The sequence below is a fragment of the Pristis pectinata genome, chromosome 1 (genome assembly GCF_009764475.1).
Source record: "Pristis pectinata isolate sPriPec2 chromosome 1, sPriPec2.1.pri, whole genome shotgun sequence".
NCBI classification, from domain to species: domain Eukaryota; kingdom Metazoa; phylum Chordata; class Chondrichthyes; order Rhinopristiformes; family Pristidae; genus Pristis; species Pristis pectinata.
In genome coordinates, this window is record NC_067405.1 from 44,375,253 (window position 1) to 44,390,004 (window position 14,752).

General features: G+C 40.1%; 1 protein-coding gene across 1 annotated transcript in view; it reads right to left on the reverse strand.

The window, feature by feature from the left end:
* The window catches only part of col28a2a (collagen, type XXVIII, alpha 2a), a 62,649-nt gene that overhangs the window by 25,144 nt on the left and 22,753 nt on the right, over nt 1-14,752 (reverse strand). Inside the window, exons 13-16 of the mRNA XM_052029459.1 lie at nt 11,458-11,526; nt 8,701-8,769; nt 6,271-6,339; nt 4,191-4,259 (exon numbers count right to left, since the gene is read on the reverse strand). Coding sequence (XP_051885419.1) covers nt 4,191-4,259; nt 6,271-6,339; nt 8,701-8,769; nt 11,458-11,526 — 276 coding nt within the window. The remainder of the gene's footprint in view (nt 1-4,190; nt 4,260-6,270; nt 6,340-8,700; nt 8,770-11,457; nt 11,527-14,752) is intronic.

Genomic DNA, 14,752 nt, shown 5'->3' on the forward strand with positions numbered 1-14,752 from the left:
TTAGACTTTCAAAAGGCCTTCGACAAGGTGCCGCACAAGAGGCTGATTAATAAGATGAGAGGTCATGGAATTACAGGTAGGATAATAGAATGGGTGGAGCATTGGCTGGTTGGCAGAAAGCAAAGGGTGGGAATAAAAGGATCCTGTTCTGGTTGGCTACCGGTTACTAGTGGTGTTCCGCAGGGGTCGGTGTTGGTGCTGCTTCTTTTTACTTTGTACATTAATGATTTGGAAGATGGAGTAAATGGTTTTGTGGCTAAGTTTGCAGATGACACCAAGACAGGTGGAGGAGTAGGGAGTATTGAGGAGACAGGAAGGTTGCAGAGAGACCTCAATAGTTCAGGAGAATGGGCAAGGAAATGGCAGATGAGATTCAATGTTAAGAAATGTGCAGTTGTACACTTTGGAAACAGAAATAAACAGGCAGATTATTATCTAGAAGGGAAGAAAATTCAAAGTACAGAAGTACAAAGGGACTTGGGGGTACTCGTGCAGGATACCCTAAAGGTTAACCACTAGGTTGGATCGGCAGTAAGGAAAGCGAATGCTATGTTGGCATTCATTTCGAGAGGTATAGTGTATAAAAGTACGGAGGTGTTGACGAGGCTCTACGGGGCACTAGCGAGGCCTCATTTGGAATACTGTGTGCAGTTTTGGGCCCCATATCTTAGGAAGGATGTACTGATGTTGGAGAGGATTCAGAAAAGATTTACAAGGATGATTCCTGGAATGAAAGGCTTACATATGATGAGCATTTGTCGGCTCTTGGACTGTACTCACTGGAGTACAGAAGAATGAGAGGGGACCTCATAGAAACATTTAGAATGTTGAAAGGACTGGACAGAGTAGATGTGGCCAAGCTGTTTCCCTTGGTGGGTGAGTCCAAGACCAGAGGGCACAATCTTAGAATTAGAGGGTACAGGTTTAAAACAGAGATGAGGAGAAATTTCTTTAGCCAGAGGCTAGTGAATTTATGGAATTCTTTGCCACGTACAGCAGTGATCATTGGAGGAGTTTAAGGAGGAAATAGATAGGTATCTAATTAGTCAAGGAATCAAGGGATATGGGGATAAGGCCAGAAATAGGGGCCAGAAAGGAATTTTTTTTTCCTTTAGCTCATGGAGCAGACTTTATCCCCTCCATTTCTCATTTCTTTTTCCCTTTCTTTTCTTTGGAGCAGACTCGATGGGCCGAATAGCCTATTTCCGCTCCCTTGTCTTGTGATCTTGTGAAAATGATGCAACAAGTAAGTAAACCAAGTTCAATTACAAGCAGGCAAGACACTTTTAAACTGTCCTGGATCATTTGTCTTGTGGTTGTGTTTGTCTCACACCACAGGTGATAGAGCACATTAATGGGGAGTAGATGGCATATTGGGTGGTAATCATGGTTACTGCGAATCTGCTACAGATTTGAAAGGCTACAGTAACTCAATGGGGAGAAGTTACCAATTTCAGCTTTGGCAGGGTGCCAAGAAAGGGGTTTCTGATTTCAGTACAGTGGGGCAGAACATTTTCTTCCATTCATAATTCTGTCCCAAATTCTGGAGGTGAAATAAATTAAACGATCAAGATGGGTGCTATTGCATGTGGCAGCAGACCAGAGGCACCAACTCTGAAATCCACTAGACTGCCATGTCATTGCTAGAGTTGGAAGCCTAAGGTTTAATTGGGGAACCATTCATAGTCCCAAAACTGTTGGTCATAAATCACACGTCACTCAGTGATTGTACTGGGACAATCAGGTTGAAGAGGTATTGTGGTACCTTGGTGGACTAATGGAAATGCCCCAATCAGTAGGTCCAATGTATGGGTATGCAAGGATATGGCAACTTATTTTAACGGGCTACTATATAAAGGGTTGTTCTAATGATCTACGGACACGAGTTCAGATCCTACCATGATAGCCAAGGAAAGTTAAATTCAAGTAATCGGGAATAAAAAGACAGTATGTGTAATGGTGAGCATAATGTGACTGGCACTTAACTACCTCTGAAAAGGTCCAGCAAATGCTTTATTTCATACACCACTGCTCTCATCCCTCTCCTCCTGGACAGAGCAAGGATATAATGTCCCTGGTCCTCAAATTCCATCCCACCAGCCTCCACATCCTTTGCAATTTCTACCATCAGACACATCATCCTCTCCCCTTTCAACGTTTCAAAGGGTTTTTTGGTATTGGTAGTATTGGTATTGGTTTATTATTGTCACTTGCACCGAGGTACAGTGAAAATCTTGTCTTACAAACCGATCGTACAGGTCAATTCATTACACAGTGCAGTTACATTGAGTTAGTACAGAGTGCATTGAAGTAGTACAGGTAAAAACAATAACAGTACAGAGTAAAGAGTTACAGCTACAGAGAAAGTGCAGTGCAGTAAAGTGCAAAGGTTTCCCTTTGAGACTCCCCAGTCCACTCTTCCATCAGCATCAATAATTTTCCTTCTCATGGCACTTTCCCATGCAGCCACAAGAGATGCAACATTTGTCCTTTTACATCTTTCATTCCCACCATCCTGGGAAATATAAATCCTTTCAGGAGAAGCTGCAGCTCCCTTGCATTTCTCCAATCTAGTCTCCTGCATTCAGTGTTCACAAGGTGGTCTTCCTGACAATGGAGAAACCAAACACAGATTGGGTGATTGCTTTGCAAAGCACCTGCGTTGAGTTCATTGGAGTAACCTTGAACTTCTGTTTGCCCGCCACTTTAATTCTCCATCCCACACTGAACCATCTATCTGGTGGCCTCCTGCACTGTTATTATGCTGTCATAAGGAACAACGCCTCATCTTCCTTCTGGGCATTTTGTAGCCTTCAGGACTCAATATCTGATTCTACAATTTCAGGTAGCTTGCTTTTTCTGTCTGTATCGGGGTGGTCATTTCCGCTGTTGTCAACCGTCTGTGATATTCGATCAGTTTTTCTCTTTCCACTGGCAAAATCTTACCTGCCAGGTGTGTCATACAGCCATGAATTTCACAGTGCTTGTATTCTCACTCTCCAACTGCTCTCATTTCATGGCTTTTGTTAATTTTTTTCTCTCTCTCTACTTTTCCTCCATAGCCTATTGACCGAATGACCTCTGCAATTTATCCCCATGGCAACCCTGGCCTCACCAAGTCAGTGATATTTCCATTGACCTATCCATCTGTTGCTTATTTTCTCTGCAACTTAAAACTATCTTCTTTTCTCTCTTTGCTAGTTCTGACAAAAGGTCTCTGTTTCTTTTCTTATGTTCTTATTCTACGGATGCTGCCTAACCTACCAAATGGTTCTGGCATGTTTTTCTTTTCATTCAGAAAACATTCTCTTCTTTGGAATGTAAATCATAAAATCAATTCCATCTACATGATTTGATTTAATATCAGATGAAATCGAGGGGGCACGTGTACACATGCACGCACGTGCACACACACACACACAAACTTGTCAGTTTAAGATCAGTTCTTGATCCCCATTAAAAAGCTGTCAGAATTCTGGGTAGAACCATATTTTATCTCAAATAGCAGGCAGTTTAGTAAGGAATTAGGCTTCTTAATCTCTAAGAATGTCAGGACCAGCTATACAATGGCTTTTAATGCTATGAATAAGAGATTACAATACCAATACTAACACAAAATGCTGGAGGAACTCAGCAGGTCAGGCAGCATCTATGAAGGGAAATAAATAGTTGACATTTCAGGTTGAGACCCTTCTCGAAACGTCGATTATTCATTTCCCTCCATAGATGCTGCCTGACCTGTTGAGTTCCTCCAGAATTTTGTGTGTGTTGCTCCAGATTCCAGCATGTGCAGAATCTCTTGTGTCTCATGTGAAATACTAATACCTGCTGGCTGAAAAATAACTGTTAATATCTTTTTAAATAACTCAGTATCTAAGGAGAAAGAAAATGAAGGAGTATAAAATAATTTGTATGATGGATGGTGATAGACTGGTGTACGAGATTTTGGGATGTTAATATTATTGCACAGAAGACAACCAGTCAAGGATAAATAATTAGTGAGTCAAGATATGGATGAAATTCTGATGTTCAGATTTAGAAGCAGCAGAAGGAAACCATGTAGAACCATGGTTCAATAAATGTGATTTGTGGAAGGAATTGCATTTGAACTGTAATTTATTTGAATTCAGAACTTGTGCTAAAGTTTGTGAAAATAATAAATTGTTTTTGTAGCTTTAGGATTCTCTTACCTTTGATCCTGGCAAGCCTTCACCTGGAGGTCCTCTTGGGCCAGGTGGTCCTCTTGGACCTAGTACTCCCTAGTAGATAATACAAATAAGATGCCTTAATTTAATACACTTTGACTAGTGTAATTCTATAATACATTAAAATAGGTTTGAGAGCAAGTCACAAAAAAAATTTCAAAATTAATTAAGACAAATTTTCACTGGTTAAAAAATAACCAGTCAGGAGGCGAGTCACTTGCTGCAGGATACCTAGCCTCTGACCTGCTCTTGCTGCCACAGTTCTATGTGGTGATCCAGCTGAGTGTCTGGCGACACCTGGAATGTTAATAGTGAGACTTGGTGATGGGAATGCCATTGAATGTTAAGGATAGATGGTTAAACCCTCTCTCCTATTAGTGTCTGGTACTTATGTGACAACAATGTTAACTGCCACTTTTTGCCCAATTCCTCCATGTTTTCTAGATATTGCTGCATGCAGGCAAGGCCTGCTTCATTTTCTGAGGAGTCGCAAACACAATTAATCATTGTGCAATCAACAAGAAATACTTCCACTTCTTACATTATTATGGAAGGAAGGTCATTGATGATGCAGCTGAAGGTGGTTAGGCCGGGAAATTGTTCTGAGGAAATTAAGCTGAAAGGGGTGCAGAAAAGGTTCACAAGGATGTTGCTGGGACTGAGGGGGGCTTGAGTTAGAAGGAGAAACTGGATAGGCTGGGATTGTTTTCCTTACAGCATAGGAGGCTGAGGGGCGACCTTATAGAAATTTATAAAATCTTGAGGGACATAGATAAGATGGATGGCCACAGTCTTTTTCCCAGGGTAGAGGAGTCTAAAACTAGAGGGCATAGGTTTAAGGTGAGAGGGGAAAGATTTAAAAAGGTCCTGAAGGGCAAGTTTTTCCACACAGAGAGTGGCGTGTATATGGAATGAGCTGCCAAAGGAAGTGGTAGTGGTGGGTGCAATTACAACAGTTAAAAACATTTAGATAGATACATGGATAGAAAAGGTTTAGAGGGATGTGGGCCAAATGGGAATAGCTCAAGTAGGTACCTCGGTCCACCTGGACGAGTTGGGCCAAAGGGCCTGGTTCTATACTGTATGACTCTAACCATTTTTGGAGTAGCAGAGGTAGACATTAGTAGATCTCCAGACTAAATGCCAAGTTGTGTGCAGATTAGCCCTAATATATTTCATTCTTTGCTGGGACCATGTGCTGCACCTCTGCCTGACAGCAAGCATTCATTGCCAAAACTCCACTGCTGCTGATTTCAGGTAATTAGTTATAGATGAGGAACAAGCTACAGACACAAAACACTTACTGACAGTGAAAGATGCAAAGCTGATTGATTACTGCTTCCTCCAGCACTTACAATGAGGAGAACTGCAAGGTGAGTGTTGGCAGGTTTAGTTAACTACATGGTGTGCTGAGTATTAACTTTGTACATTGTAGATTGTCAAATTTCAAAAAAGAACAGTTGCCTTGTTAGGTAACTAGCTTGGAATATTAAGGGTTCAGCATCCACATGAATGAAGCTTAACCGAATAATGGGACCTTGTATCTATTTTGCAGGAAACTACTGACTGAATAAGCCACCTTGTAACAGAACATAGAGAGAAGAGAGGACCTGCATATTCGACTGTCAAGGGCCACATCTTTCTGCCCACCAGCCGATGCCCAAACCATGTTTGCACAGATGAGAATATACACCCAAAATTCTCATGCAGAATAACAATATTGTTTGGATTGTACATGTAAATGAATCTATATGTCAAGTGGGAAATTTAGGCTGTTTGTGTCTCAGTATTTACCTCATTCACTCACTAAGACACCAGAAGATAACTGGTAATTTAAACAAACAATGTGCAAACATATGTGAAGGAGAGTGAGAGAGTGAGCATTCTCTACAATGTGCTTATTATCTAACAGGCAAAACTCATTCTGCTTGTTTTACACCAAAATAATTTTATCAATGCAGAGAGCAGTTAGAAACATGCTAACATTCTTAAAGAGGTATGCACTCAAAATTGAAAAAGTCACATATGTTACACTCTGTATTAAGAATAAATGCAAAATGTTTACCTTTTCACCTTGCAGTCCAACTCCAGGTGGACCAATAGGGCCAGGCAATCCAGGAAAACCTATTTCACCCTGATGTAGTACATTTTAAAAGGCAAAATGTACATTAACAAATGCAATAATAACAAAAATATCTTAACTTCTTTTGCATACTAAACAATATTTCAAATGCTGGTTTAGGCAATTATTATTTCTATTCAAGAATAAATGTTTGGTTCTGTAGAGAGAAAATTCACAAAGTATTTGTTGTTGTTTTAATCTCTGGCTTGAACAGAATTCCTTGATAATGTTCACATTCCTAAAAGTCGTTCTTTAGTCTTACATGGAAAAATAAGAGTTTTGCTCAGAATAAAATTTGTATGCCACTCAAAGGAAGTTTTTAATCATGGGGAAGACTAAATTAGTAGTTCATGGAAATGGAACGCATGTTGAGACAAGAATTATGGCTATCAATTTTGCTTGAAGTTGTTGAAACTTGCCCCCATAACCAAGCCCCCATGGACTATCCTCTTAAGCTACTGAAAGGTGGAAAGTGATACACCATTTGGCCAATGTATTGATGCTCAGTCTACTGGATTTGCACCAACGTAAACAACACACAAGTTAAAGTATGTGGTGGGAGACACAAGAGACTGCAGATGCTGAAATCTGGAGCAACAAACAACCTGATGCAGGGTTTCACCCCAAAACATCGGCAATTCCTTGCGTCCTACAGATGCTGTTCAGCCCGTTGGGTTCCTCCAGCAGATTGTTTGTTGCTTAATATATATGGCATTGTTATAAGCCAATATTTTTTTTAAATAGAGGCTGGAATCAGTTCATGAGGCTAATATATTTACCCTGGAAGACTCTTGCTACTAAGATTAATATGATAACATTTGAATGAATTATTCTGGTACTTCTATCGGTTGATCTTGCAGATCTTGTTGATATATGGTTGGGTTGCTTTCCCAGAACTAAATCTCAGCGGCTAGGGCTATGATTAATGTGTGAATGGGCTAAATGTGTGAGGAGTGCAGTTAAATTGAGGGCAGTCGCTTAGCTGCTTTAACCCCCTGACCTCTTGCCATGTCCCAGTGCTAGCCTGCTCTTTTGACCATATGAGCAGGAAACCTGCAGGAAGGAAGTTGGCTCCATCTTTAAATAGGTAGGCTGGGTCTTGATTACATCTTCAGGAGTGGTCCTGAAATATTAATGATTGTTTCTCTGATGCTCGAGCCAGATCAGAACAGCTAGGTTGGTAGAACAGATGGGCTGGTGAGTTGTAAAACTTAATTTTAGGTTTCCTTGTGAATCAAGTTGAACTGGAGTGCTCCTCAGGGACTCAAGAGGATGTCTTGGGTCTCCCTTAACCAATACGCTCTCCCTCCTTCCTGATCGATTTCAGACTACTCGCTGCATTCCATCTCTGAATGCAAATGATGGTTCCCACGTTTCTCCAGCTGTGACCTCCAATTTCCTCCTTCCACCTGCTGACCAGATGGTGCATTTTGTTCACTGGTGAACAGGAAGAAATGATGGAAATGAGAACCAGCCATTAAAATGGGCTGAGCCTCCACATCCCAAATGCCCCAAATTTACTGTCTTCCTCAGGGGTCACATAGACTATTTCTCCCACACCTTCTAAAGTCAGAATAACAATAACTACTACTTCCAGCAGGGAACTCCAAAATTTCATGTTTAAGATTTCATATTTTAAAAGCACCTACAGCGTTCAATGTTGAATGTTGGCAAAAAGACAGAATCTAATTCAACATTTCTGTGCGGTTTCACCTGCACTGCCCTGAACTTGTGGATATTCCACCTTTAGATCATTAGCACTGAATGGATGCACCATTTAGATTTTCCCCAAGTTCCTGAGAGGAGAGGATTCAAGGTTTGAATGGTCCTCTTGACAATGACAGTCAATTAAGGATCATAGTCAGCAATTTAAAATATCAAGATTGAGCTCTCTTTGACTTTAGCTGGCATCTATGATATGTAACTCAGCCAGAACAAAGGAATCAGGGTAAACACTCTGTGATCAAAAAGAGAAATTGTGGTTTCAGTCTCCTTTATGTATATTTCTCATTTTTAATGTTCCTGAATTCCTGTAATCATTACTAAAGTTATCCTAACCAGTATTTCAGAAATTCTTAATGACTGTGGATTCTCACCAAAACGAGTAGAATCCACTGCTCCTTCCAAATGTACATTTATGTTTAGTCCCATATTGTGCAAGCCAATTCTTAATATAGGATATGGGCTGTTAAAGCTTCAACTGGTAAAAAAGTAAAACGGGAATTGCTTCAGCTTCCCCTACATCAAATCAGAAATACTGTAAAGGACAACTTTAGCTTCTTTGTTCTTAAAAAGTTTGCATCAAATCACATAATCTACTGCTGCTGTCACAATTAACACTGTTTTATAAATTGGGACATACCCATGCCTCACCTTTTCGCCCTTAATACCCACACCCGGAGCTCCACGAGGTCCCTTTGGTCCTTCATAACCACGATCGCCCTGTCACACAAAAGTTACAGCAATCATGCTACATTCCATTGTTGCTCCTAATCTTTAAATGAAAAGAAAATAAGCCTTTACGAAGTTATTTGAGAGAACTCTGGGATCATCAACTGATGCTTAAAAGTGCAGTAAATTATAAGAAAGTCAGATAGCAACAGTAGGTTAAACTCAGAGAAATTGGATCTGATGTGGAATTATATCTTGAGGTGACCTTAGAAACTTACAAGCTGTGCAGCTGTGCAGTGCCTGAGGCTTGCAAGATTCCACAATTGCAAACTGTACACTGTCTCAGTTTTGAACTGAGACTGAGACTGAAGACAGAAAGCTGACATGCTGCCACAAATTCTTTCAAAGGAAATCTGGTGCAGCTACTCTAAGTTCAGTACTGATCAGATTGTGTAAAATGGAATGCTATTTACATACTGTATCTCTGGACAACTTTTTGATAATGTGCTGTAAGCAGTGGACATTTTCTCCCAAGGTAATGGAATATCATCATACAGGAGGTGAATTCTGCTGCCAAAAGAGATCCATGCTTCCAATCTGTGCGCCCAAAGAGGCTTTCCAGTTGGTGCCCAATAATAGTAGCCAGTGTCACAAAGCTGAAGTAAAAATTGAAGGATGTTCAAAAATCACATCTCCATGTGGCACTGATCATTCAAAGGAGCAGCAATAATAAAAGGGGCCCTGTGATATGACTACTTTTTCCCTTCTATCGCAAGGGAATTAAATTTGAAAACTGATTGTGGATCAACAATCCATTTCTGTTTTATTACAATGCTTCTGTTCTGTTCCTTCCTGACCTTCCTTTGAGCCAGGAAGCATCTTCATTTGTACTCTGGTCCAGTTCCCATCACTTCAGACCATAAAATTACTTACTGTGGGCTCCTTATGGTCTGGACTTGCTCCTCTAAAACTCACTTTTGCCCTGATTTCCAAACTCACCTGCAGCATCCCAATGGGCCAACACACTTGTGGACCAAAGTCAACAAGCACGTGATGCCTGAGTGCTGCCCACCATTCGCCAGCCTTGCACAAGTGAAAACCCAAGCCTCAAAAATCACAAAACTCTTTGCCACAAGTAGGGGCATGTAGTCATTGCACTTTCTCAGACAGTTACTGAAAAGTAAAGATCAGTTCTATTGTGTTACCTCTGCAGCAATCAACCTGTACAGAGAGTGTGTGGAAATTATTAGGTGAGCCAAGTTTGCAAACCAAAACATGGGATACAGTTCTGTTAGTTGCATGGTGTAGCAAACCTTCTAACAAGGAAGCGTAATTAGCCTTAGCAACCAATTATTGAACTTAACTAATGAAAACGGAAAAAAAATTGTGTAAAAGAAATTCTCATATCAGGCTGGAAAAAGTAGTCAAAATAAATTATGTGGATATAGATTAAAACACATAATAAATTATTTTACGGTATATAGATAATTCCTTTATGTCCTCCAAATCTACTTGTGTAATACAGTGGTTCCTTACCTTCGGTACACAACCCCTGATGGGGGGTTGGTGGGATGGGGAAGGAGGGAGGTGTGGAGGATGCAATTTGGTGGGAAGGTGTGGGGAACCAAAAATGACAGGGGGGGGTGGGGTGAAGCAGATGTAATGATATTGAAATAATTTAGTTACAAAACTTCATACTAAAGGTAAAGTATAGCCCTCACACAAACTAACCCGACCAGAGGGCTGCCAGCAGTTTCCAAGACTCCACAGGACACCCACAACTCGTTAATAGGAACAGTCTGTGAGCCCTCCAGTCACAGTGATGTACAGCACAGAAAATGGGTATTCCGCCCACCACCTCAATGGTGACCTTTTTGTCCACCTACACTAATCCTATTTGCTTGCATTAGAACCATATCCTTCTATGGTTGCTTATTTAAGTGTGTCTAAATGCCTCTTAAACATAGTAATTTTATCTGATTTGACCACCTCCTTTGCAGCATGTTCAAGATATCAACCACACTCTAAAAAAAAACTTACCCCTCAGATCCTCTTTAAAACTGGTTCCTCTCAGCTTAAACCTATGCTGTCTTGTTTTTGATACCCCTGCCACGGGAAAAAAAACTTGACTTTCTACCCTATCTTTGCCTCTCATAATCTTATGTCATCAGAAGTTTATGGAGGGCAAAGTCGTTGTATTTTACCAATTATGAACAAGTGGGCTTTTCATTCAAAAAGATTGAGAGCCAAGGGTATAATAAAGTAACAAATAATAAATTATTTTAACACTTTGTACTTGAATAGGTTTGTTAAAGTAATATCCGAACTATACTTCATCACTGAGAATATATTTATAAATTTTCATGATCTAGTTATTCAGAATTCACTCCTGTACGTACCTATGCAGCACCTACCTTAAAATGTTCCTAGAAATCTGTTTTGCAGGGTGAGTGAGTAATGTACTGGCCTGTGCATATTTTGAAGAATTCTTACTACCTAAACTACATATAGCCTGTAGCAAACACATATTAGCTTTAGCATGTGCATTACTTTGTTCAACAACATCTAAAGAAACATTGGCAGCATAACCTTGACAAAATGTAACATGTTTGGTGTATCCTGCTGGTGGGGAATTCCTTTCCTACATGTTCTAACATTACCTTCAGGTAACTTTAGGTGAATCTTTTGCAGAGAAAGAGAGATTCAATGTGTATATTTAGAGCATAAAATTACTTATACCTTCGATCCTGGCCAACCCTCTCCAGGTAAACCACGATCTCCCTGAAGACCTTGAGGTCCTGGGGGACCCTGTACAAAGCAAAAAGAAAATGAATTAATTAATAGTGTTGTAAGCAGAAGTTCAGGAAATAGAGGACACATAGTTGAGAAACCTGTTGACTATGGTAGTGGGGAAGCCACGTTTAATTCCCTGTCCAACTTCAACTCTGATTTCTGTCTTTGCCATCCTGAAGTATTGTAAAGATTCCCAAAGTAAGCTCAGGGAAAAGCACCTCATCTTCTACATAAGTATACTGCAGGTCTCAGGGCTCAATATTGAATTCAAGCTATTTTCCCCTTGTGGGATACTTCAGTTTCAATTTCTCCTTTTGTTCCTTTTCTCATCTGTCTCTAATGGCCTGAATTTGAAGTAAGAGTTATCTTGATAACACCTGCCTGCACTCTATCGCAGAAATTCTCTCTCTTCTCTCTCCAGAGGTCCCTTTCTGCAATTTGAAATACTTTTTTCCTTACTTTGAGTCCTAATTATGTGCCTTTGATCTGAAATGTTGACCCTGTTTTTCTCTGATTGATCCACTGAGTGTTTCCAGTATGAGAGATTTGTTTTGGATTTCCAGCATCTGCATTTTTTTTTGCTCCAATTAACTTTGGCTATGATAGATTTGGAAAATTTAAAAAAAAATTCTATGTCCATTTAACAAGTAATATATTCATTGTGTACAAAGGAGATAATCAATATATTACAAAAGGGAAAAACATGAAAGATCTCATTCCAAATGTTCAATCTTGGTAGTTGAGAGAGTGTGTCCAAAAAGATGAGTTGGTTTTATAAATCACATACCAAACTGTAACTTCATTTAGTGAGTTTCACATTGCAATTGATGCCTCACAATTTCCACCCCTTAGGAATTAGGCCACAATAAGGACAATAGTATTGAGCAAATATCTGATTCAGTTGAAATGGGTGGCTGCTATTTCCCTCCAGTGGTTTGTTGGGGGGAGGGGGAGGTGCGACCTTTATTTGAGGGCAGAAGCTCAACAATGTGGCATCAAGAAATTGTACACCCTGAACAGTCCACAGGCTACAGTTTGACATGTTAACTAATGGTCCTGGGAACTTCCTTGCTGAAACAAAAGTAGAATTAGGTGAAGTGGGATGGGGATGTTCTACACAGCAGATTATAAGAGCTTCATATGCACCATTTTGAGAATTTTCTTCTTCACCACTGTTTTACCGAGTACAGTATCCATGAAGCATACACAGTGCTGTAGACCATTCAAATGTAGCATGTTTCTGAGATACTAAATGCCAACTTGCACAGACTGATGAGGTTATTGCCCAGTTTCGGCAGGCCTCTATGGTAACCAATGCAAGGCTGTTGGAAAAATGGCAGCGAGTAGTCCACCTTAATTTTAGGTCTGCTTCTACTCCTTTTACATGAGCAGGAGTTAAAAATTGTCTATTAATGTTTTAAAGTCTTGTTACTTGGACAATTTAAGGTAGATGACCTTTTATGTTTTATATATGAATATTTCAATGATAACACTTGAACATACTGAGACTAAAGCTGAACCTGCATTACCATTATTAGTACAAAGTACTAATAAATTACTAATAATTACTAAATTACTTAATAAATTATGATAGATTACTCAATAAATTCATTTCTAACATCAGGGATTCTAAGGAGTCTCAGGATAAACAAATTATAGCAGCTCCTTCAACGACGCACAAACTGCTGGAGGAACTCAGCAGGTCAGGCAGCATCTATGGAGGAAAATTTCCCTTCATAGATGCTGCCTGACCTGCTGAGTTCCTCCAGCATTTTGTGTGTTGCTCCAGATTCCAGCATCTCCATAGCAGCTCCTTGGTTGCTTAGTATTAATATGAACAAGCTGTGGCTGTCAACAGCCAGTTACTGTATATTCAGGAAATGAAATCTATTGTTAATAAAATGTTGAAGGTTTGCCATAGGGGCATTAATTGCCCCAGTAATCTTTGATAAATTTGCTACTCTTTAAAAAGTGATGGCCTCGTCATAGTGATTTCATTATCAGATGACGTGAACCGAGTCACCCAAGAACATGTTTGTCACCTGCCTCATACACCAACACACAGGAAACTGACCAATTTGGTCTATTTGGTTGACAGCATCAAGGATATTCAGCACCACTGTTACTTTGACATTCATTGTTAATATTGTCCTTGTCCTGGAAGAGAATGCAATTCACCTTTGGGACTACAGGCATAAACTAAAACCTCCGGACACACAATATCTTTAGGTAGTAGGCTGTTCAAAAGAGATTTCGTGAAGGTCAAGAGACATTTTAGGGAAAACAAAAGGATTGAGGTGACTGTCGCCTTTGAGAGATGACGAGATTTGGTGAAATGTTAGTTGAGTGGTTCTGTAATATTTGAAGTGCTGCAGCTGATTAAAGGGCACACAACAATACCCACAGTAATGGAGGATAGAGGTTGTTGCTTGCAGAAAAGGCTAACAATTAGACTTTCTCTCAGATTTATTCATTCATCTGTGGTTGGTCAAAATCAATGGAAAGAAAAATAGGGGGAGATGCAAAGTGGTTTGTCGATTCACCATCATTCAATTTACAAGGTACAGAAATCAAGATGTTCTTCCAGGGAGATCTACTCCAGGACCTTGCCGTTATTTAAAAAAAAATCAAATCATAAATGAAGCAATACTTTATTTTACTGCTGTCTGTAATATGCAGCCTTCTCCTGTATGCAGAAAGGAGGACACATACGAAGAATTTGAATGACGTGTGTTGTCAAAGTTCTCAACTTAAAGTTTATGCTTTTTGTTGGCAATGAACTAGATCTTAATTGCTCACGCATTTAACAGACTACAGGGCAATTACTTTGTTGTGGCAGCAAGGCAGATTTCTTCAGAAAAATTTCTGGAGAAATTTCTTCAGATTTCTCCAGAAAAGGCAGATTCCTTCAGAGATACCCATGCATCTGGAAAGAATAATTGCTCGCGGCATACAGTCTATTTCTGAGGTGCTCGATCTGACTTGCAGTGATGTGCTATTATGATATTTTAGAAGGAAACATGTTAAAATAAAGCAAATTATGAGTAAATTGCCTGAAATTTTGTATCTTCTGCCTGATGGGAGGGGGAGAAGAGAGAATGACCCAGGTGGGTGGAGTCTGCTTCACCAAGGCAGCGAGAGGTATAGGCAGAATCCATGGAGGGGAGGCCGGTTTCCGTAATGTGCTGGGCTGTGTCCACAACTGTCTGCAGTTTCTTGCGGTCCCGGGCAGAGCAGTTGC